This window comes from Clupea harengus, chromosome 8 (assembly GCF_900700415.2).
Source record: "Clupea harengus chromosome 8, Ch_v2.0.2, whole genome shotgun sequence".
NCBI lineage: Eukaryota > Metazoa > Chordata > Actinopteri > Clupeiformes > Clupeidae > Clupea > Clupea harengus.
In genome coordinates, this window is record NC_045159.1 from 25,341,295 (window position 1) to 25,362,604 (window position 21,310).

Below are 21,310 nucleotides of genomic sequence, written 5' to 3' on the forward strand. Positions count from 1 at the left end.
CCCCATCACAACATGTGCTCACACACATACTAAAATTGTAATAGTGTAATAGCTAACATGACCCCCCCCCCTCCCCCTTTTGCCAACATCCCACTTTTGATGAAGATATTATACAGCATACATGCACATTTTTTTTAAGTAATTTGCTAATTTGCTGTAGAATCAGCGAAGGCAGGGGAGAAGGGACCATGGCGTATTTACTTGCTTTCAGGTGGAGAGAGACCGCAATACCTTTCACTGCACAATAAGATTCTATGGTCTAAGGTCCAAACACTACAGTCTGCCTGATGTTCAATGTTTTTTTGTACTGAAAAGATGGAAAATATTATGAGATTACGATATATATATATATATATATGTATAGTACATAGCATTACTTTCTAAACAGTATGTTAACGTTTTCATTAGTTATGTGTTATCATGGTTTTGCCTCCATTTATTATGACCAAATGCCAATTGTATGATTAGTTCGGGAACGGATATATCAGAGAACCTGTGTGAGAATACTGTTCGTAATGACAGGTCCCCTTGAAAGCAAAGCTATTCTGGATCACTGAGGACCGTCAGTTAATCATGATCTGTTGTCAACACTGACAGCAAGTGGCATGTGGCCAAACCATGACTAAAGAACATTGTTTTTTTACTTCCCTTCTTCGTTAGTACATATACGTTTTTATATCTCTTTCTCTCTCTCATCCCCATTCCCTTTTCATCACTTTAATGCCTTTGTTTTTTAGGTTTCCATATTTCTCCTGTGCCAGACACAGACGCCTCCGTCTGTGTTTGTCATAGAGCTAGTTGTGCAAACCGTCTGTGATGTTCATGTACATTGAGTGACATGTTGCGTCTCTACTTCCCCAGTAATGCAAACACTTCATTCTTATGAGAGTATTATTTTTATTATTATTTTTGTTTGTTTGTTTGTTTGTTTGTTTGGACACTCTTGGGGTAAACTTTCTCCCCCTGAAGGCTTGTTTGCCCTCAGTGCTGCTGAGTCAGTGTCAGGTCCAGTGTGTTCTGAGGGGTTTTGTGTGACATGCGAGACAGACACTAACAGCTGGTGTCCCTGGACTGTCCCTCAGGTCGGCTCTCTCCACAGAGGAGTCTGCTAGAGATTAAAGGTGACAAACCAGAGTCTGACGACAAATTATGCAATACTTACTAGAAGAGGCCCGGTGCTATGTAACAAATAAGGCGTGTTGAAACATTTGAGTCATATATATATATGTGTGTGTGTGTGTGTGTGTGTGTGTGTGTGTGTGTGTGTGTGTGTGTGTGTGTGTGTGTGTGTGTGTGTGTGTGTGTGTGTGTGTGTGTGTGTGTGTGTGTGTGTGTGTGTGTGTGTGTGTGTGTGTGTGTGTGTGTGTGTGTGTCTGTATCTAACACTCAAATGAGATCAAGCTTTCCTGTCCAGGGGCGTGTGCCAAGTTCCACTTGCTAATAGCTCCTCTAGTCTGGTTGTATTTTTTTCAAGGTAAAAAAGGTTTTTCTTCATTGGGAAAAGGGATACCTGGTTTTAAATCACATTATGGGCAAACAGAGTTGAGTTTGAATTGGGCAAAAGAGGTATTTTGGTTTTGTCCCCTACCTCATTTCTTAGTTGTGAATATTGTGGATATGGAACTCACTCGTACTCGTGATTGGTAATCTCAATAGGTGAATTCATAGTTTACTCACTCTCTCAGCCACAGTCTTTGCCCTTTTTAACATGCTCTACTAAATGTAATATAAAAGAACAAAGTGTCAGACATGATCATACCCCCCTCCCCCTTCCCGTGAAGTTAATGTGTAAGGCCCCTTGAGAATTCAGTCATTAAATTCATATTGGTTGACACTAACATAGCCTGGTTAGTCTGTATACCAGAATATAATCTGTGATAATGTTACTCAACACAGTGATAAATAGCTCTTTTCAGTTGAGCAGCTTGAAGCATTGTGCATGACTATCTTCTTTACAACCTAATGTAAATAGTGATACATTTATCTCCTTCATCAAAGCAATAGTAGATTATGAATTTATTTGGAGAAATGTTGAATCTCATTTACTGATTATATAGATTTGTTATTAATGAGTGTCGATCATTCTGAATTATTACTGAGTGGGGAGAGAAACATCTATAATTGATCAATAGTGACAATTTCTTGTTCAGACATCCTACTAATAGCTTAGGAAATGTCATTGAACGATATTCCATGTCGGAACAGGACAGATTTCCAGAAATATAGTTGATATAGTACTATCACAATGTAGATTTATTTTCAAAAGTGAATTAATACAAAACTCAGTTCCCTCATCAACACCCTCGTATTTGACTGGTTTCATATGTGTGTTTCTGAGTAATCTGGTCATGTGTGACCCACATCTCCCTGCCTCCACAACATGTTTGCCTCTGTGTAATGTTTCTGTCAGCCACTTTCCCAAATGAATCAGTGGCTGAAGAAGAGACTGCCTGACAGCACAGCGAAAGAAAGGGCTTCTCTGAGGCCCTCTGTTTCCTCTAAGGACACTACATTTCTGTTAAAGGACAGACAGAAAAGGAACACTATGAATAAGATGGGACCCATGGAATCATGGACATACTCTTCTCGTTCCCTTTTGTTTGTTTTTAAATGACTGTGTTGATAGGGAAACACAATGGTCACTGTGCTTCCAGTTTGCTATTTATCCTTGGTTGTTGTATCCCATAGTTTTCAGAGAATCACTTTTCTGGGGGGGGGGTATTCCAAGTATGTGGTCTAGCCCCATGGCTTCATTCTCCTAGCAAAACAAAGCCATGAGGCTCTTCTGTTAGGAGGTTTACCACCTACTCTGAGTTAACTTACCCAGCTTTATCACTAAACCATGTATCTGGAACTCCCTTATAATACTTCCTTAAAACCAAGAGAAGTGTTGGAATTGTCCAGTGGTTTGGTTGTATGCTCCACAGGTGTATGGTCAATTGGAAATAACAAACCAATAACAGTTTATTGTAACTTTCATTCCATATTGTTTTTTTTTGTTTTTGTTTTTTATTGTGTGCGTGTGTGATGATCTTGACATCTCATGTTGACACCAGGTTATACCATTTTTGCCTTTTCGATGGACACCCAGTTTTATCCTGTATTGTTAGAGTTCAAGTCAAAAGATATTGCACCTTACCTCTTAACCCTGTTCAGTACTTATGAAATTCATTATTGATTTTAAAAATCAACCCCATCCTATAAGGCTTTGTAAAGTTTTTGTAATATGCCCCTTTATAAAATATTTCGTGAGACTATGTCCTATGATACCATATGGTCTATGTCCATATTCACGCTTTATTTTCAGAGGCATGTAAAGTTTTAACATACTCAGTCAATAAAAGCATAACATCATAATTAATGGTTTCCTTAGTTATTTCGCTTTTTCCTAGTTGAAGTAGTTTTGAGTCTACAATGAATATGGATACCGCCATTTAGGCCTACTTAAACCATATGGAATTGGTAGCCTTAATTTATATTATTTATATAATTTCGGATATATCATTCAGTCAATAATAGAATATGAATATATTATTAAAATACACCAGTTTCGAACCACTCAAAACGATTTTTGTGTTTCAATGCAATCTATGCAATACAGAGCTAGGCAAATGTCTATATGTGGGGTGTTTTCACAGTGCCTCAAGGAGCTAGAGTGGTGGGTTCCGCACCTTTGAGAGTGCACTGTAACAGGAGGAGGGGGCCGTGCTTGTGTGTGGCGTGGATAGAGTACATTTCCCGGATGGAGTTCCGACGCCATCTTTAGAGCAAAGCTACCGGTAGAGTGGGAACTCCGTGCTGCTGTTGCTCCGTCAGGAATCCTCGGTCGAGATTCTCTCCCGTCTCTGAGCCTCTTTACCTCCGCCCGCTGAAGATCGTCAACCTTAGGCCTGTACAACATGGCAGACCGAGAGCACCTAGTATATCAGGCAAAACTTGCCGAACAAGCGGAGAGATACGACGGTAAGTAACGTTAGAATGATTAGCTTTATGAGAAATACGGTTACTGCAGGACATGTTCCTCACCCTCCCTCTTGTGGGGGGCTAGGGGGAGAGGGCGAAAACGGGGGAGCGGGCGAGACGTTTTGTAAAAAAAAAAACCATGCAGAATAGCTAGCAGTAGAATGTATGTTAATTTTAGCTAACGTTAACGACACTTAAATGTGAGAACCTCCTGACAATTTCAGTTGTATTATGATCAGCTCGTTGGTAACTTAAGAGGGTGACCGACTCATCGATAAAGGCACGGTTGCTTGCTAGCGTGCTGATGAGTGGTCCGCAAGCTAGTTAGTGTAGCATGATAGCTTTGTGTTAGCAGTAAGTAGCATTGGGAGGTGTCACAGGGAAAGTATCGTTAACGTTATGGAAAACATTTGCTTTCGGCGTTGTTCTTTAAAAGCCGCACAGCAAACATTGAAAGATCAGTATTTTGCAGAAATGGCAACTTGCTGGTTTAACTGTATAACAATACGTTAACGTAAGCTAGGCAATATGGTGAGAATGAGTGGCAGGTATGAACTGTTGGTGTTAAATCATATCGCCCTAAATGCCCCCATGCTACGTTTACGTTAATGGCTAACATGAATCGTTGAAGTCAGTTAAGCACTTGGCTTATTTAGAAGCTGCATATGGCCCGCAATAAGTAGAGCATGCAGGCTTCATGGCTAACCATTAAGTTCTGTCAGATTTGCGGCCAACAGCATGCTATCCGGATAGCCTGTGTGATATGGAGGGGTGGGTTTCATGTGGACTCGTGTATCACACGTTTCTCGAGTAGCTCGCTAAGCTAAATTCAACGATTGCTTTAATGCAACTGATTGACACATGGTATTACAATTATATCTCATTACGAATTGTCATCGTTGTAAATTCGCTTGTGTGTTTGCACTATTTACCGTTAACGGAACAGATGCCAGTATAAAGCAAAAACCACCTTGGTCATCCTGCTAGGAAGCCCTAGCCTGAAATCTAATAGTCAGATTGCATAGGGAAGCAAAGATTAGCAAACCAGCTGAAAAGGTAGCAAAGGTCAGTTAGTTTTGTGTGAAGCGAGAATCTGACATGCGTTGTTTAACTACTTAATCCATCAAAGTCATCGTAAAGTTATGACACATGTCATTTAGAACACTTGGTACTCTATCTTGTTAGCGTGGCTGAGAACAGCTAATTGACGTTAGCATATGTCCTATTGGCTATCCTTAACGTTACCCTTCTGAAATTGGTTTTTACAGTGGACATGTGCAATTGAACTAATCTAATTTGATGGCGTATTTTGAAATTACTATCAGTTATCAACATCTGTTCGACAGTTAGTTATCAGTTAACATTGATACAATTTGGCTCGCAAACAATCTATTGGAAGACCCTAGCGTTGGCCATTCTAACCAGGTATTATACGTCTGGTGGGACAGTTTAGAAAGCAACATAACGTTTGCTTTCGTAAGATTGCTGATTAGTAGCAAGATACAATGATAATTCAGTGTCACACACGGACCTGGTAATTATTTAGCACTGTGTGTGATGAGCAAGACTTATGTCTTGTGTTGTAAATGTGCTGACAATAACTTCAATATTAGTTAGCTGGCTAAATACAGTATTAACCAGCCAGTCTTGTTCACCAGTTATAGAATACATGGAGGTACCTGTGATCGGTTGTCTTGAAGGGTGTAGAATTGAAAATATAGACAGCACTTGTTTGTAAAAGGTCCACGTATTTACAATTAAATAAGAATAACAATTACAATCTCATCATTGCGGTGACTTGGAATCTACACAGAATTAAATTAACCGCATCTTTTTTCTTCTTTTTTTTTTTTTAACTGCGCAAAATAAGTGCTTATCATTAATGGGTTGACTGACAAAAGTAAAAACAGTCCCTCCCCTTTAGTCATTGAGCCGGCCCACAGAAGTGCTCATTCATTAAATAGAGGCCGATGGGCGGGATGATCGACATGCTCTTTCAGTGGTGTTAAAAAAAAAAAAACCTGTTTGATTGATGATTGGGGAACATTGGAGGTCTTGTGCTTTCTTCATGGAATACCCAAGAAAGAGGAGTGTTCCATCTTTGAAAGTTCAGGTGTCACTTAAACTGACATATGCATTGCTGTACAATTATCATTGTTTATATGCCACCATTACACCAGTACAAGATGTGTAATGTAAAATCATACCTTTCATCAGCTTCATTTAAAGGCATCTTCCGTGATTCTGACAAAATGTTGTTGATATTTAAGCTCAACAGCCAATCAAATTGTACCCCTCCATTCTGTGCTCCTGAATCAATGTGTTTGACTGGAATACTGTATGCCTTGGTCCTAGCCACTTTGTTTCCCATTTACAAACACAGGACTGTGTATAAACACCATTTCCCCCCCCCCCACATTTTTTTCAACACATAGAGTACCATCCACTTTTTTCAGTTTCGAGTACATGATGAATATGGATATCTACCAATACCAGAGCTCCTTTTCCCCTTGAATATTATTATTGTTATTGTTATTGGTATTTTGTGTAAGGCTTACAGGAAAAGCTCTAAACAAAAAACAAAAAAGTAGCCTATTGGCTGCAGTAGAGGCCAACGCACCCTAGTTTTTTAGATGAAGATTAGCATAATTACGTAGTTACAATTTTATAATTACAAAGTAACCGTATGAGACGTGGATCTGTGAAATCACACAGATACCTGATCCATTTGATTATGTCAGTATCGATGCCAGTACCGATCCATGGACTGGATGGGTGTATTGCTACAGAGAACGGACAGTGAGGGACAACTCACTTAATTTGACAAAAAGTGTGTTATTTTATTTTCAATAACAAATGCAGCATTTATCTCTCCAAATGTTGATGTGCATTACCTCGATCTAGACAGAAATCGAGATCTATTTTCTCTTTTTGATAGATATATGCGAGGGATGTATTGCTTTTAGATTTCATTACATCTGTGAATTATTTTGTGAACGGTCTGGTCAAGATGGTTTTGGAGTCCTTGTGCTGGGAGTAGAGGCACCATTTTTGAATGGCAGAACATTTGAAATCTTCTGCATGTCAGTGACTATACCCTCTTGTTCTAGGCAATTCTAATTAGTGGTGCTCTTTGTTTCCTGAATACTCCTCAGAGTATTTCATGTAATGGCTTTACAGGGGTCACATGTGTGTTGTCCTCTCCCTAACAGGCAGAGAAAGGTATAGCAGCAGCTTCAGGTCTGTGAGGCAGTTTCACACATTTGTTCCCATCTCCGGGATGGGACACCCATCCTGTGTGTGATGCATGTTCTGAAACGGGCCCCGGCAACAGCCCTCCCACCCTTCCATGACAGGCGTGGTCTCCGGCAGACTTCTTCTAATCTTACGGCACTCACTGGTCTCTCTCCTGCTTGCTCTGGAAGAATGCAAGAAGCAGAGTGCAGCTGGGGTCGAGCCAGATGAGCAAACCAGAGGGAGGCATGCAGCCCCAGTATGTCTGTGTGTGTGTGTGTGTCTGTGTGTGTGTGTGTGTGTGTGTGTTGGAGGAGGAGGAGGAGGAGGAGGAGGAGGGTGGGGGAGTCTCTTACGTAATGTCTTTTTTTTTTTCTTCTTCTCCCCCCCCACAACCCTGTGAGTGGCTGAGTACATATGGATCTGTCGAGTTGCTGGAAGTCAAAAGGAAAAAGCGCTATCAGAATGGGCGGCCTTTGTTTCCCCCTCAGCGATCTTCCCCTTCCTCCCCTCTGTCCCTCCTCCACTCCCCTCTCCCTCCCCAGCCCTCCCCTCTCCACAGACGAGGAAGTGCACTGTTGGACTGTCTGTGGTCTCAGTGGGAGGGCTTCTCTCTGGCCACCCAGCCGACCTGAAAGAATTCCAAACCAGTGTGGTAATGCCAGTGGCACCCCTCACCCCCCCTGTCCCCCCTCAGCCTCACACAACGTACAGTAACGAGCCAGCATACATCAGGCAGCCTGTCTGCTGTTCAGCTCTGGGGCTGGATCACACTAATGAACTGGACTGTTTTTTTTTTTATATATATGTGCCAGCCTTTTATCCTGCTTGTGAAAAGAGTTAAATTTGGTACACAGGTTGTCTTTTATTTTGGTGTGGTATTTTACTTTGTTGGAGCCTCTTCTGGCGTTTAAAGTGAGAGGAATTAAATCCACATAATTATTTTTTGTGTGATGACATTCAGAGATACAGATATATGGCTTGAAATGGTTCCCAATTTTTTTTGTTTTTTTTGTAGATTTTCTAATATTTCTTGTGGCTCAGACAGTTGCAGGCTTACTGGTACAGAAACACCGTGCTCATTGTAACCTAGATATTAACCTATGTTAGTTTCAGGAATCTCATTTTTAAGCAAAAAACCTGCGCATTTCCACCAGGCTCCTGTCAGGAATAACCCCCCCCTGCTTAATGACTTGAGAGCTAGTCACCCCCTAGGGCACTGGGAGGGGGAGAGAAAGAGATACAGAGATGTCCTTCTGACGAGTGGCGTCGAGTTACGGCAGCATGTTTCTAAGAGCTCATAGTATCCCACTATTGGCTGAGCCGTGCTGACTGCATTTTTTTTCTCTACAGGCTCTCACTCCCTGTATAGCACTCTGCTCTCCGCTCCGGGACCGTGTACCTCAGAGGCTGGTTTCAGGTGGTGGCTTGTGCAAGGACTTATGCAGGTCATTAATTCATATAGTGCCAGTTTAGTTTGGTTGGCTGAAATGTGCCGCTGTGCAGAGCCGTTGCCTCGGTTTTAGAGGCTAATGTCTCAGTATCAGTGGGGCATGAGTCATGGATGGTGGCCTCCCTTGTCTTGTTTGAACACGATTCGCGAATACCTCCCTTGGCGCATGCCTCCTCCGAGTGCCTTTGTGTCTGTGTGGGATTTGGTTCTTACCTCAGCTGCACCGGTCCACTGAAGGTGCTTTCCCTTATAGATTGATAATGAACTGGCATGCTCCCAGCCTTTCCATTAAAGAGTGGGTAGGGGGTGGTTAAATGAACTCTACTGCCGCACCTTTAATCACATTAGAGATCCAAATGGATTTGCTGGCTGTAGTAAGCCACCACCCCCCTCCCCCTCCCCCTCCCCCTTCATTGAGATTTCAGAGAAATTAGTTTGATCTGAAAATCGTTTTAAATGCCATCATTTTTGAGGATGACTTATGGGAAGTCTCTGCACGTGGCCTTGTGCAACCGGAGAGGAGCTGCAGCGGCCACCTCGCTGCACGGTTTGGGTGCGTCCATTTCCCAAGGCAAACCTATCGAGTGCTTCAAAGCATTGCTGAACCTTAAATTACATCAATAATAAATCAATGAAATGTAGATGTCCCTTAATTAACAGCAATGCAGATGGATCCCCCCCCCCTGGACTGGCACCTTGTAAATATTGATTAGAGAAATGTGCTGACAAGATGTGACACTTTTTATACACATCTTAATGAAGTGAACGCAGAGAGATGTGAGACGCGACTCTGTCGAGACACGCTACGTAAGTGTAGCAAACCGGTTGAAACGATGCAGTCTAGTACTTAATTCTCACAGACCGTCTTCACAACACTGAAGAAACACAAAACAATTCAAAGTGCAGGAATTCTCCTGACCTTTGCGTTGCCTGGTAGCCAGCTATGTGTTAAAGGTCAAAGGTGAAGGAGGTTAGAAATAGACCTGTGTTGGAAACGGCATTCCGTTTTGGTTACTGGCCCTGAAAATAGGCTCACCAGTGCCTCACCAGTCCCTGCACCACAGAGTCCCATTTGGCACAGACTATTTCATGGCAATAAATTAATAAGGTTACAAGTACGGCATGTTAAGCCTGGCTATCCTGCAGCTTGTGTAACATCAAGTAGCAGGCAACAGAATGCAAGAATCCAGTTATCTCCAGTGAGCTCTTTCCTCCCCCGCCCAAACAGAATGGTGTTTTTACCTTGAAGGCTGGGTGGGTTGGGTGTGTAGTATGATTTACAGAAACTGAGTGTGTTGCAGAGCAGGAGGGGTTAAAGGGGCACATCTAGTTAGCTTAAGGTGTTGTCAGAGCCCTGACGTTTGCAGTCAGATAACAGTGGCAAGAAAAAGGGACTCTTGATTGTTTAAGAAATAATCAATTACTCCACAGTGTTTTCCGGATATCTCTTTGGCATATTTATTTGCTTATGTAGTTATTTATTTATTTTCCAGCTGCTTGAATTTGTCCACTTAACCACCGCTGAATTGGAACATGCAGATAGATAGATAGATAGATAGATAGATAGATATATGGATGGGTGTGTCCTGAAGGATAGGATACATATGCATACATAGTGGGTGGCTGTTTGCCTGAACTGATAGATTCTCCAGGACCCATGGTCACGCTTTTGTAGTATCCCAGCAGTTCCTCACGGACAAAGAAACCAGACCAGGAGTTCTGGTACATTTGAACCATGTGGTGTCATAGAATTTGCCACATTGCCAGCATGGAGAGAGATTTAATTTATTTGTCTTTTCGTCATCTCCAGACATCTCTTGGTGCATGCGTTGGTGGGCAGCTTTGGTGAGCTCACGGTTGCATTGTTTCCCCTTCTGTGTGTTGGTGGTCGGGGAGTGGAGGGGAGTGGAGTGGAGTGGAGTGGAGGGGAGAGGAGTGGGCGCCAGGCTGCTGGCTGGGCGTGGGGCTCTGGTAATCCCCTTCTCTCGGTAAGGAGCTTATTTTCACTGACTCACTTGCGCAGCAGCTGTGAGCAGAGCAGCGTAGTGCAGCGCAGGAGTGCAGAGCTGGGTGGGGTCGCTTTCCTGCCGCCACTCCCATTGTGGATTTACGAGACGCTCCACAGTGTTTTATTCCCCCACCCCTCCTTGCACCCTCCAACATACTCAGGGCTCGTCCACGCTGGTCTCTCTCTATGGCTGATGCTCCATGGAGGTGTCATCAGTGTTCGAGAGAACAGTTGTTTTCCTAAGTACACAGTATGCCAGTGAAACAGCACTCATGCAAGGGCGCAGTAGTTGCTCCCTCGCTCCCTATTTTCCCAGCATTATCAGGAAGACTGTGGTGCCTTTTAAAGCCTTATCCTGAATCGGAAATGTCAGGACGGGGAAATGATTTTTCTCTCTCTGTGCAGAAATGGTGGAGTCCATGAAGAACGTGGCGCGCATGGATACAGAGCTGACCGTGGAGGAGCGGAACCTGCTGTCTGTGGCCTACAAGAACGTCATCGGTGCCAGGAGAGCGTCCTGGAGGATAATCAGCAGCATCGAACAGAAGGAAGAGAACAAGGGAGGAGAAGACAAACTAAAGATGATCCGAGAATACAGGCAAACGGTGAGAGCGTGACCGCGACCGCTTTTGTTCACCTGCCTTTTTAGCAGATGTAGCGCTGGGACTGGTGTGTGTGTGTGTGTGTGTGTGTGTGTGTGTGTGTGTGTGTGTGTGTGTGTGTGTGTGTGTGTGTGTGTGTGTGTGTGTGTGTGTGTGTGTGTGTGTGTGTGTGTGTGTGTGTGTGTGTGTGTGTGTATTGCACTGTCACCCTGTATATGTTGGTGGCACGACTGGTTATGTGCTGCTCATTTTAAAGGCTGGGACTACACCTGTGGTTTTATTCGACTTCACAGAGTATCCTCCACACTGAATGGTGTCTTGGTTGTCATTTAATGGGTCCCCATGTGATACTATATGTGAACTGATGAGGTCATGTATTAAAAATGATCGTTATTAAATAGTAGTTAAATTAGAAGTGTTATTAGATGAAAGCTATTCTGCTAAGTGGCTAAACGGCTATTCAGCTGTTTTATTAGTATTTGCAACAGACGGCTGTTCTTGAGAGGAGCAAAGCACAATGAGAGTCATGTCTAAAGAGGATGAAAAGATGGGATGGATGGGAACGCGGTGAGCAAGTGAAAAAAGCAAAAGATGAGCTTAAGAAAGAAAGCTTAAGTCATTTACCAGTCCAGGCCAATGGTTGGGGTATAACATCTGCATTTTGCATTCTGGATATCGTGCTAAGAGGTGGTATTCTCTGATATACGACACTTACACAAAATGAGCATACCACAATGCTGAAATATCTAAACAAAAAGAGTAAATGCATTTAATCATGTTTGTCAAATAATATTCCTCAAAGTAAATTCAAACTTCATTTGAAAAACTAAAAAAACGTAACCCTTTTTTAGCATGATATTTACAGGTGAACATTGTGCCTTGAATGATTATCAAATATTGAGTCCTGTGTCCAGATATGGACTGTTAAAAAGAAAGCATAGTCACTTTTCATTATTTTCATTCATTTTATCATTTTTAAATATGAAGCACATTCTGTAGCCCACAAATCTTATTAGCATGTGCTATTAGTCAGTTTATAGGTCAAACGCTAGTGCAGAGCCCTGCAGAGAAGAGAAGAGAAGCACTGACCTCATAAACAGTTTTCCACCTGCGGTTCTCTTTCTTGGGGGCCCACATCAGCTCCGTAGAAGTGTGGAGTAGGTAGCACATGAGACCCAGAGAAGCGCTCCCCCTGCCCCAATTTGGTCTTAAACACGGGGGGGGGGGGGGGGGGGGGGGGCGGCGTTACAGCAGCTGAAACCAGATGCAGTCTGGGATTTTTTTGAATAATGTTTTTTTCTTTTTTAATATTTTTTTTGCATTCAGTTGTTTGACCTAAATGTGTTCTCCTTCCTCCCTCTCTCTCTCCTTCCTCCCTCTCTCTCTCCTCTCTCTCTCTCTCTCTCTCTCTCTCTCTAGGTTGAGAAAGAACTGAAATCAATTTGTAACGACATTCTGGATGTACTGGACAAGCACCTCATTCCTGCTGCAGGCTCGGGAGAGTCTAAGGTTTTCTACTACAAAATGTACGTCCGCCATGTCATTCATTTTTGAAACCTTAATTTCATTTTCAATTACTAACATCCGTAATGCTTAACAGATGTAATGACTGGTTAGATATTCGAAACCATTTCAACCAATAAGCTGTTGTATGTCCCAGCAATGGAAGTTCTTGGCCAATGTGAAGTCTTGATAAAGTTTGTATAATTTGTAGCCTATTGTTTTGTCTTTGTCCTTTTCTCTGTCGGCCCTGTCGCCTACTCCCTCTCCCTTCCTTCCCCTCTCTCTCTCTCTCCCTCCCTGTAGGAAGGGTGACTACCACAGGTACCTGGCGGAGTTTGCCACAGGGAACGACAGGAAGGAAGCGGCGGAGAACAGTTTGGTCGCGTACAAAGCCGCCAGTGATATCGCCATGAGCGAGCTGGCGCCAACACACCCCATTCGCCTGGGGCTCGCCCTCAACTTCTCCGTATTTTACTATGAAATCCTCAACTCCCCTGACCGCGCATGCAGGTGAAAGCCCCACCCCCTCCCATGTTTACAGAACATGAAACGAAACAAAACCAACGCATACAACTCTCTATAAGTAACACAGACCAAAGACAAGGCAGAGGTTACATCATGGACAGACATACAGCTGTCCTTAGAAAGAAAAAAAAAGACAAGAGCAGAGAGACAAGAAAATAGGTAGCATCCTGAAAAGATGTCTGCCCTGCTTAATGTTTGTGTGTGACATGTTGACACGTTGATTTGTGCTGCTCAGTTGAGTGGATGTCGAGAATAGACCTCCGTCCTGTCGGGGAGGAGAAAGGACCAGTCTGAAAAATGACACCGGTGCAAAGTGACTAGCTCTTTTGTCAGCTTGTGCAGCTGATGGTAGGGGATTGGTTCATTAGTCACTTGGGAAACTTTGGTCTGTTGTAGATAAGTGTGAGTTTGCTCTTTTACCTAGTGCTTAATGGCCTTCACTTGACTGTTGAAGGATCGACGTAAACTCGCAGTTTGGTGACATTTTGCAATCGACTAGTTATTAGCCAGGTCTGTATTTGCTATTGTGGTATTACCTGGAATATGCTTGATTGTTGGGAAAAGACACGAGGAAAGGACCATGGTTTGATACGGCCCAATCAGACTACTTTGGTAAGCAAATGTGACACTAGCCAGCTGGGAATTGCTTTAAAGTTGAGGCGAAATCAGCCTCCTAGTCACCGTAATGCCTATAAGGCTTATGAATGCTGGCATGTGATAAAACGAGTCAAGTGAGCTAGTTCAAACGCTGTAGTTGTTGTGGGGTGTTCTCCTTTTACTTGGGGGCAAACGGTGTTCAGGCTTCGTGATGAATGTTAGCTATGAGAAGGACACTCACCATGAGCTCCCACACTGTAATAGACCTGTAATTTGTGCTATCACTGGAACATTGGAAGTCCATTACACCTCCCCTCAAACGGGCTAATACCGCTCTCCTGTATGACACCAGACCTGCAACTGTGGCGGAGAATTGTAATGAAGAGGAAAGGTGATCCAGAAATCCACATTAGCAGCCTGACGTGTGGTCACGTCTCACGATTCCAACATTTCAGGCCCCATTCTCTCCGTATCTACATATTGTTTGTTTGTGTCCGTGTGAATGCTGTAGCTGCTCTTGTTTGACCCCTCTCTCTCTCTCTCTCTCTCTCTCTCTCTCTCTCGCCCATCCCCCCCTCACTCCATCTCTCTCTCATTCAGGTTGGCGAAAGCGGCCTTTGATGATGCGATTGCAGAACTGGATACACTGAGTGAGGAGAGCTACAAGGACTCCACGCTCATCATGCAGCTGCTCCGTGACAACCTGACACTATGGACGTCCGACATGCAGGGAGACGGTGAGGCGCATTCTGATTGGCCCACGGCGCGCTTAGGCCCGCCTGGACGTGTAGCACAACCACTTACATGCAGGAAATCTTTGACCCGCCTCTCCTTTCAGCTAAACCCGTGATTTTCCATTTCTTTCTGTCTTTCTCTCTGCCCTTACTTCCTGACTGTGTCCCTGACCTGTGTCCACTATTCTGTCCACTATCTCTCGTCTGTCTCCATTCTTCATGTGTAGATTCCTAAGGACAAACCCCCTCCATTCCCTCTTAGAACTGTACTTTGTAAGTCATCTCTTCAGCTTTCTCCTCACGTGACTCACTCAGCCCTCTCGTTGTGTCTCACTCAGCCCCCTCATTGTGTCTCACTAACCTCTCGTTGTGTCTCACTCAGCCCCCTCATTGTGTCTCACTAACCTCTTGTTGTGTCTCACTCAGCCCTCTCGTTGTGTCTCACTCAGCCCTCTCGTTGTGTCTCACTAACCTCTCTCGTTGTTACTCACTCAGCCCTCTCGTTGTGTCTCACCAACCTCTCTCGTTGTGTCTCACTAACCTCTCTCGTCGTGGCTCACTCAGCCCTCTCGTTGTGTCTCACTCAGCCCTCTCTCGTGTCTCACTAACCTCTCTCGATGTGACTCACTCAGCCATCTCGTCGTGACTCACTCAGCCATCTCGTTGTATCTCACTAACCTCTCTCGATGTGACTCACTCAGACTCAGAACTATTTTTCTTTTTCTTTTTCCTCTTGTGTTTCACTAACCGTGCACTGTGCTGGTGTTCTCCCTCCTGGCCTCACAGAAACTGGACAGGTGACGGCTGGCTGCCAGGAGCTGTTTGTTTTGGAGGTTGCTGTCTGTGTTCAGTCAGACGTTTGCGTTAACAGGAACGACTCCTAGTCCTGTTGTGTTTGGCATGTAGGACTTGTGCATTTTCTCTCCCTGAACAGTTGTAGCATTTCTGCTTCATTCCTTTTGAATACTAATAGTGACGTAACCCTTTGCACCCGCAAAGTGTGTTTTTCCCCCCCAGATGTATTATTAAATCCATTTTTGTAATGTGCTGTATTGCACTAGGGTTACAATTTTAAATTTGTAGTCTTATTAGCAGCCAGTTTAAAAGATATGGTTGTTGGCTATATATGCAATGCAGGCACGCACGCATACTGTTGGGAGAACACAGGACTAGGAGAAGATCTCTGATCCCTCACACATTAGGTTTTGCTTCCCTTTTTGATCCCACCTCTGCCATGTACAGTGCTTATCTAAAATCTACTTGTCTAAAACATCAAAAACGAATGGTAAGAGAACTGTCGAGCAGTACCGGCACACCCTTATGTTATTTGTTTGCAATTAGTCGTGTTTTCACAAGTTTGCTGTTCAAAACTATTTTTCTTTTTATATAAGGGCGCAGCTAGGGAACGCTACGATATATAACATTTGTCTTTGCTTAACCATCCCTAGTTATGATCACTAAAAGAGTGGGCCGAAGTGTTTGATTTCCAAATTTAGGGTATTACATCAGAAGATTGTTTACTGAAACCTTAACATTTTTGACCACTTAAAGAAATAATTCGACCCAAAATAAATGTACAGTACAGTACTTAACAACGGAGATGTCATCTAATCTTTGGCTAAATGTAACTCGAGCCCCATCCCCACGCTATTTCCACATAGGATATCACTCTGATGAGGAAATCATGATGAGAATCATTTTTTGGTTAAACATATTCTTTTAGGACTCATCTTAATGTCCCTTTTCTAGTTCCATACAAATGTCCATTCTCTCTGGGAATCAATGACCGTTACGATACAAAACAAACAAACCAAGAAAAAGGTAGAAAACATAGATAAGTCTACATTTATAGTTCTAGTCTCCTAGAAAAGATTAGCCAAGGTGTGCCTTTTGACTCAAAAACAAAAAACAGAAATGTGCTTTCTTTAGGTACACATCATTGATCTGTACAAATTGTAAACATGGTTGTTTTACAAATTCCTGCTTTATAATGCACTTATCTATAATTTGCGTCATCGCTGATGAGTGCCTTATAACTTGAACCATACTATAGTGTTTGATGGGTAAGGATTAATGGTTGTTGTACTGTGATGAGTGAAGTGATCGCTGGCGTTTACACTCAGTGTAAGACCTGCATAAGATCAAATGCCCACACAGGACCAGTGTTAATTTTGGCAGCTATTTTAGATTTAGTCTTAGTCTTAAGACGAAAATGCATATTAGTTTTAGTCACTTTTAGTCATTTTTATCCTCCTTAGTTTTAGTCTAGTTTTCGTCGACGAAGTCTCATTACATTTTAGTCTAGTTTTAGTCACATTTAAAAGTCCATCTTATAGCCACATTAAACTCCTTTACTTCCCTTCTCAGGCCCGGGGACCCCTTGTGTTGTGTCTACAACTGCATAATAGTCAAGCTTGCAGTACTTAAACTGTGGATGCAATTAGTCTCTAAAATACAGATCTCCTGGTATATGCCTACAGCTGAATTCCAATGAATTCAACGTAAATAATAATTTTAAGGCAATACTTAATTAACAGTATTATCATTAAAATATAAGAGAATATCAAGTCTAGATTTTGAAGATTCAAATGATGTGATGACACAATACAACTACTATGCCTACCTGGCCTTAGTTAAATCAACCACATATCCTCCATATGAATTGCTGTGCAATCTGATAACCAACATATTTAGCTAGACAGATAGTTTGAGAGTTGAAAGTAATGCCAATGATAATAACAATTGCATAAATAGACAAGGATATGTAAACCAATCACGTATTCATTTATTTTTTCTTGATTAATGTCATGCGTGGCCTGTCCTATAGTCCATTCTGCAATGCGTTTACTAGCTAGTTATCGATAGCTAGTATAACTTAGCTAGCAATCGATAGCTAGTATAACTTAGCTATGCTACCTCATAGTTAGCTAACGTTAGCTAGCTAAACGTTTTGGAACTCATTTGCCTAGCCAAACGGGAGGTTTCAATCGAAAATGACTAGCTAGTTGTACAAGCTGACACAACATATACACTCGACTGCCCTTTTGAAGTTAACTTAACGTTGGCAAATATATTCTAATAACTAGTTAACATTAGCTAATTATCATTGACAGTTACTAGCTCATTTACCTTGGCATAAATGGCAGGGTTGTCTTGTGCGCTTTCAGGTGACTCTTGTTGTGTTCCTCCCACCTATTTTGAAGCCACAAGGTTTCTCTCCGGTTATTGCGGTGCATTGTGTTTTATTTTCTGTCAAGTTATAATTAAAGACTGTCCAGATATCTATTCTTATTTTTCTTCCAGTACCGAGTGCTTGAACTTCAGCCATCATAACGTCTGTTAGGGCGTCACTTGCATGTCGGGGCATCTCAGGGAGTGGAGGAGGGATAGATACAGGACCGGGCAACATTCAACCAATGATGTGCATACAAGTTTAGAAAAAAAAACTATTGTGACTTAGTCAACCACCAACATTTTCGTCTCGTCTCGTCAACGAAAGTTAAAATAGATTTAGTCATAGTTTTTATTTATAAAGATCCGTTTTCGTCACGTCTTAGTCTCGTCTTAGTCCCGGGAAAAAGGTCGTTAACGAATATTTTTCGTCATAGTTTTCGTCAACGAAATTAACACTGCACAGGACTGACATTTTGAGAGTGTGCTCCTCACAGAATTGCTCATTAAGCGGTTCATTATGCCGCACGTTACTCTCTGTGAAATGAAGCAGGTTTTCAGCCTCTGAGCATGCTTTTACATTTTGTGTGGCAAGCTTTCCGATTGAATGTCTTTGGCTCAAAGGGTTAATCCAGATCTTTACGGCGTATGTGCGGGGGCGTGTGTGTGCGCGTACCCATACGTGCATCGTGAACCACATTACGCTCGAATCTCACTCTTGAGCTGTATAGTGCATGGTCCGCTGTACCTGCACCTGAGGCCAAATGACCTGTTTCTAACAGAAGCTTATTAGTTGCTGAATAATATGATCTGCCCTCACAACCCAACTAGAAAACATTTATAGTCTGTGCTTTAAGAGGCACCAAAACCACACCACTGCTCTTGGTCTTCCCCAGCAAGCCTCACAAAATAGTTGAAACGCTTCCATATTGCTGTTGCCTTTGCCAGCATGAAAAATGAGACTGGGAGGCTTGGAGTTGTCACAGTCTAACATCAGCCAATAGTCACTCTGAGGATTCTATAAATAACCGCCTGCTCTGGCTTTATTGTACATGTGTGCAACGCCTTACTGCACGTGATGCGGAGGCAGCTCTGCTGTCATTTCTATGGTAACCTTCCTAAGCAACAAGTTGTTATGGACTTGTTAGTCCAACTTTGCTAATTATCTTAGTGAACTGTGCCCCTGCTCTTGCTAAAAGCACGGTTTAAAGTTGCCTTCTAGTAACACACTGACGTCAGTGTGTCTTGCTTGCCTAGACAATATGCAGTTGAAATGGTCTAACTGTTGCCCAGCTGTAAAGGCCAGCATTGTTCGTTCATGTAGCTTTTGGGGACCGTATTGATATTTCTGTACCTTTAGTGGTTTGTGAGTTGTATTCCTGTTACCACCCCACCTCCCGATGGATTCTGTGTACTACTGCCATTCCTGAGCCTCTTGTGTTATGACATGCACTGCCCCATTAGTACTGGCTGAGGGATTGAAGATGGCACTTGCCTGCACATGTCAATACAAGGTTCTAATTCTGTCCATTCCCCCCCCCCCCCCCCCCCCCCCCCCCAGGTGAAGAACAGAATAAAGAAGCACTGCAAGATGCGGAGGAGGAGACTCAGTGAGACTTCACGGCCAATACGCAACCCACCTGCCCCTGTCCCAATCTCTTTGTCTTTCTTGCGCTCTCTCGCTCTTCTTTCACTCTCTCTTGGTCTTCTCTCTTGACCCCCACCCCACCCCACCCCACCCCTCAGGTTCTCCAGTTGGCACGAGAGCCCCACAGCCAGCCAGCCTCCCCCACCCCCACCCCCCTTCGACGTCTCATCTTCTCTCTGTTTCTCTCTCAGTTTGTCCGTCTGTCTTCTTTCTTTTGATTTTTGTTTTTGCAACCTGCACCCCCAAGATACCCATTTTTGTTTGTTTTTATTTTCTTTGCTACAGGTTTTACATTTTATTTTTAATTTTTTTTTGCTACAGTTTCACTGGGATGCATACTTGCATTGAAACTCATGTAATAGCCCACCTACTGAAGGGTAAAACGTATCTGTTCCCCCAAGGTTTTGTTAACTACCTGTTGTAAAAAAAAAATATTTTGTTGTCAAATCTGTGGTACTGGATCATCAAGCAGATGTTCTTGCAGGCAAAGCGTTAAAGTGATTAAAGACATTGGTAGATTTAATCATTGACACATATGCATCTTCTGATTTTGTGTTCAATTCGAGCATTCGGTGGAAAATGGTTTGGACTGGTGCTTGTCATATTTGTTTTCTGTAAGGGACACTGGCTTTAAGAAGTACCTTCTGTCCATGCACTGCGTGATGGTGTTGTAGGAAGCAGGAATGCTAGTATATGGCGTTTAGCTTGGTGTCTCTGCTTCTAGTCTTTTAACCCTTAAAAGGCTAGAGGTGAGCTTGTGTACTTTCCCTTCTTCCTACAAAAAGAAGAGACAGACACACCATGCTTTCTTTTAAAAATGCAGTAGATACCATTTTTTTTAAACTCCTAGCTTTTGATGTCTAGCTTAATGTCACCTCATGCAGCTTGCAGTGGGCTGCACAGGAGAGCTTGTGCTTTTTATAGTTTTTGGAAACAAATTTGCGGGCTACTCAAAAGATATTGTCTTCATGAACTCTGAAATAAAGCAGTCTTGCTTTGTTTGAAACAAACGTGTTTGTAGGCTGTGATGTTGCTTCCGAATGTTGCTTCATGTGGCCTCTGAACTGTAAGCTATATATATGTATATGTGTGTGTGTGTGTGTGTGTGTGCGTGCGTATGTATGTATGTGTGTGTGTGTGTGTGTGTGTGTGTGTGTGTGCGTATGTATGTATGTATGTGTGTGTGTGTGTGCGTGCGTATGTATGTATGTGTGTATGTATGTATGTGTGTGTGTGTGTGTGTGTGTGTGTGCGCGTGCGTGTGTGTGTGTTTCTTAAACCCAATGGGGATACTCAAGTTTTATCTGTTTTTTTTTTTTTTTTTTTTTTAAAAAGATAGCTTTTAGATAGCTATTTGATTTTCTTCTCACACTGTCATTGCCCCCAAAACTTTGCCCGTTTTTCTCTTTCGCTTTCTCTGTTTCCCTTCTTTTTCTCTTTCTCTGTTTCCCTTCTTTTTCTCTCTTCTGGTCAGTATGTGTAACTTGAATCGGATTTGTACTACTGGATATTCAGACTGGAGCCCATAAGCGCCATCTATTCTTCCACAGCATGGAATTAACATTAAACTACAAATAAAAACAAACCTAAATTAAAGGAATGCATTTGGTCCTTAAATGCATCTTTTCTTTGTTGATGAGGAGGAGTGAAATGGTAAGCTAAGAAATATGGGGATACTAAGTATTGGTCTGTTGAGCTTTGACCGCCGTAATGCATTACACCTGAATCACCATTCGGGTCAGATATTTAGCAGTTTGCCTGTGATGTGGGTTACATGTTCTAGGGCCAAATTACAAAGAACTACAGATGCACTTAATGGATGGATACAGACGAATCCAGTTAGCGACTAAATGGGCAACTCAAGTGCATAGC

The 21,310-nt window shown here is 42.7% G+C and overlaps 1 protein-coding gene across 2 annotated transcripts; it reads left to right on the forward strand.

The window, feature by feature from the left end:
• The first annotated feature begins 3,645 nt into the window (after window positions 1-3,645).
• Window positions 3,646-20,448, forward strand: LOC105906671 (14-3-3 protein epsilon-like). Of its 2 annotated transcripts, XM_012834856.3 has the most exons (7): window positions 3,646-3,963; window positions 11,064-11,263; window positions 12,680-12,786; window positions 13,067-13,273; window positions 14,486-14,622; window positions 14,847-14,892; window positions 19,352-20,448. In XM_012834856.3, exons 1-6 carry the CDS (start codon window positions 3,900-3,902, stop codon window positions 14,852-14,854), a joined length of 723 nt encoding a protein of 240 aa, XP_012690310.1. In that variant the 5' UTR covers window positions 3,646-3,899; the 3' UTR covers window positions 14,855-14,892; window positions 19,352-20,448. The 2 variants fall into 2 exon arrangements, with proteins under 2 accessions (XP_012690310.1, XP_012690309.1); XM_012834855.3 differs by lacking the exon at window positions 14,847-14,892.
• The last annotated feature ends 862 nt before the right edge of the window (window positions 20,449-21,310 follow it).

Excerpts from the sequence above, each read along its gene's own strand:
- LOC105906671 (XM_012834855.3), top strand. The coding sequence starts at position 3,900 with ATGGCAGACCGAGAGCACCTAGTATATCAGGCAAAACTTGCCGAACAA. Across the intron at positions 13,274-14,485 it reads TCCCCTGACCGCGCATGCAG|GTTGGCGAAAGCGGCCTTTG; the intron begins GTGAAAGCCCCA and ends TCTCTCATTCAG. Across the intron at positions 14,623-19,351 it reads GTCCGACATGCAGGGAGACG|GTGAAGAACAGAATAAAGAA; the intron begins GTGAGGCGCATT and ends CCCCCCCCCCAG.